This window comes from Vitis riparia, chromosome 8 (genome assembly GCF_004353265.1).
Source record: "Vitis riparia cultivar Riparia Gloire de Montpellier isolate 1030 chromosome 8, EGFV_Vit.rip_1.0, whole genome shotgun sequence".
Taxonomy (NCBI): domain Eukaryota; kingdom Viridiplantae; phylum Streptophyta; class Magnoliopsida; order Vitales; family Vitaceae; genus Vitis; species Vitis riparia.
This window is the reverse complement of record NC_048438.1, coordinates 8439641-8443118: the sequence shown is the minus strand read 5'-3', so window position 1 is coordinate 8443118 and position 3478 is coordinate 8439641. Positions and strand designations below refer to the sequence as shown.

The window sequence follows — 3478 nt, the reverse complement described above, 5'->3', positions numbered from 1 at the left end:
TTTTTTAGTTTAAGATAAAACGTTTGCACCAAAAGACTTTAAAATAATTAATATTGATTTTTTTTTCAAAACTCATAGAAATCAAAATGGATCACATTAAAATTTTATTTAAAATATAACAAGTAATATTAGTTGCTTTCACCCAAAATAATTTAGCGAATTATTTTCATTAAGCTAAGTTTTTGTCATTTCTTATAAAGTTCTACTTCCCTCTTTAACAACTCGTTTGTTGAGGTATTTTAAGAGCTAAAAAATTATGTTCAATACATGATCACTACGAAAGGTTTCAAAATCAAAATTTTCAATTTCTCCCTTGCGATTACTTCTCATGTATGTGGTTGTGAAACATTTTTCATTTTTAACCTTTTTACAAAATTTTGAAAAAAAAATGTTCATTTTTGTGACTTAAAAATAGAACTCATATGTACCTAAGTCATTCATAATAACAAATGCATAATACTTTCCACCAAGATTAGATATCTTAGAAGGAGCATGTAAATTCATCCATAAGGAGCGATTATAAAGATTTTGATGTAGAAATCATGTTTTTTTTTTTTTTAAATTAATTTGCTTTTCCATTTGTCATGCTCAATGTATTCAAAATTTGATCAATCCTCGAATTGGAAAAGTTATTAGTTCACGATGCAGTGATCAAACTACTACGGTCAAACTAATAATATCATAAATATATCATTTATATATTATTAAAATTAAAATAATTATAAAAAATTAAAAATGATAAATTCTATAGAATTTTTTATAGCAGCCCCTTGTAATGTTAGACTTTCTTCCCCTTAAGTTAAGTATTATCCATTTATTATAAACCCAAAAAAATAATAGAAGTGAAATGGAAAAAGGAAATAGGGTTTCAATTCTAAATTCTATTTTTTTTAATGATCTAATTTTATTGAAAGACAAAGCAAATTGATAAAACTGAGTCATAATATAAAAATATAATATTCCATAAAATTCACTATTTTAAAGTTTGTTCTTTTTTTATGGACCCCTTAAAAAGGATTATTCATTACCTTAGTAAGAGTGGCAGGTTTGTTGTTTGATTTTTTTTCTTTTTAAATATCTTTTTTCCTTGGATTAGTAGTCAAACTCATATGTCAAAAGTTCGGTATGAAATCAAAATATCTAAATATATTACATTTCATTTAAGACACTAAATTGGAAACCTTTTCATTTTGTTTATTCAATTATTGATATTCATTTTATTTCTTTAATTAATGATAAGAACTAAGAAGTTCAATTTCATTCAAATTAGTTGTTTTGGCTAATTGTTTTTACATAATTGATAAGCAAAATATTAGAAGGACCTAGAATGGAGATTGCAATAGCAACAAATGCGAGAGTATTTACTTCTATAATATCATTTTTTTTTTGGCAATAACTCGAGATTTAATCTCATAAAGATGATAAATCTTTCAACTGTAATGTAAATTCAATGGGATGAATTACATCTCGATGATATTAAATTATATCAATATCATGAATAACAATATCTAAGCTATCAAATTGATTTATTCTTGAAAATTGGATAGTATAACATAGGAAGATATTTTATCCATAGTGACTCAAAATTTATTCCTGATCTACTCAAGAATTCCTTTATTTATCCACCTTTTTTTCTATAAGCTATTACTTTTCTTGTACAATTATCAAATAAAGAATCATCTAACAGATTTTCCATTTCCATTGATTATAAACCCAAACAAATAGTAGAAGTAAAATGGAAAAAAAGAATAGGGGTTAAGTTCTAAACTCTATTTTTTTAATGATCTAATTTTATAAGAGGACAAAGAAGTGCAACAAAGATAGCTATGGTACAAAAGATCTAATATTCCAAAAAAAATCACTAGTTTAGAGTTTGTTCTTTTCTCGATGGGACCCTAAAAAAAATTATCCATTACTTTGGTAAGAGTGGTGGGATCGTTGTTTAATTTTTATTTTTTTGTAATTTCCTCTTTCCTTGGATTAGTACTTGGACTCATATATCAAAAGTTCATTATAAAATTTGAAGGAGATCGATCCTTTCATATTCTAATTAGCAATTGAAGTTACACAAACTTGAAGCCAGAAAGAGAGAGAGGTTAAATTTGAAAAATATTCTATAAGGGTAACTATGTTAAATTTATTTCTGTGAGCTCTTCTTCCACCACTCGCTCTTCTTTGGTCTTGGTTATGGAGAATCCTTGAAAGAATTCTATCAACATGTTTGTAGTAGCATTTCCTCCCATCTCCTGCACAACACTAGAGGCCAAATCACGATTCCCAACCCTGTCACAAATCCTATTTCAGGAGCTATGTATTCCCACTTAATCTCCATTCGGGAAGTTGAGTGCCTGTCATCAAACGTCGGTGATGGTGTTTCCTCTTCGCAATTTACACTCAAAGGTTGCCCACACAATCCTTTGTTCCCTTGGAAAGAAGCTTCTGAAAATGTTTGAAATTGATTACCGCTTGGGATTGCCCCCACTAACTGATTGAAGGAGAGGTCCAGGACTGAAAGGAAAGTTAGGCTCACAAACTCTCTGGGGATCTTCTCTCTCGGGTGGTTGCGTGAGAGGTCTAATGACTCGAGCTGTCTCAGCTGCCCTATTGATGATGGGATTTGGCCTGTGAAACCATTACCAGATAAGTTGAGGACATATAGTGATGTGAAGTTTCCCATCTCTTCTGGTATCTGGCCTTCAAAGTTGTTGAAGGAGAAGTCGATGGAAGTGAAGAGAGTCAGGACCTTCACAAGCTCCATTTCTTGACCTTTGCTGGTGATTGTTACAGCATCCTGATAATACAATTCACTCATTTCTAGGACCTTAAAATTGCATGTGATTTGGCTTTGATTGGACTCCATCTTCACTAACCATCATTGCTTTCCAGGTCAAAAAGCCTTTTGCCGGCAATTTCCCACTAAAATTGTTGTAAGATAGGTCTACAATCTGAAGCTTTGCCCAGGTGGAATTGCTATTTGGACATCAAATGGGTCCATGGAATCTGTTGGCTCGTAGAACAAGCACACGCAAACTGCTCATGTTCTTCAACCAGCAAGGGAAGTTGTCATCTATGTGATTATTTCCAAGGTTTAAAACCTCTAGCTCTTTGCAATTGGCTACAGATTCTGGAATTGTCCCTTCTAAAAGATTGCCAGTCTGTAAATTACAGTTTCCAGGAAAATTCCCAGATAAAGTGTCGCTAAACATGTTTCTCCTTAGATTCAGAACCGCAAGAGCCTCATTCTCAATCAAACATGAAGGTATTCCACCACTCAAAGCATTGTTAGACAAGTCAAGAACTTGGAGGTAAGTTGCACTGCAGATGGATGCAGGAATGATTCCCGAGACTTTATTCTTTGAAACAGAGAAGAAAACAGTGAAGAACATGTAAGTACCAATATCATCTGGGATGGAAGAGAAGAAGCTGTTGTTTGAGTAATCCACATAGTTGGAAAATTGGGGCGGGGTGGGGATTCGTC

General features: G+C 31.8%; 1 protein-coding gene across 1 annotated transcript; it reads right to left on the bottom strand.

The window, feature by feature from the left end:
- Window positions 1-2212: 2212 nt before the first annotated feature.
- On the bottom strand, window positions 2213-2812 carry LOC117920588 (receptor-like protein 33). Its single transcript, XM_034838197.1, has one exon. It carries the CDS (start codon window positions 2810-2812, stop codon window positions 2213-2215), a length of 600 nt encoding a protein of 199 aa, XP_034694088.1.
- Between the last annotated feature and the right edge of the window lie 666 nt (window positions 2813-3478).

Excerpts from the sequence above, each read along its gene's own strand:
- LOC117920588 (XM_034838197.1), bottom strand. The coding sequence starts at position 2,812 with ATGAGTGAATTGTATTATCAGGATGCTGTAACAATCACCAGCAAAGGT.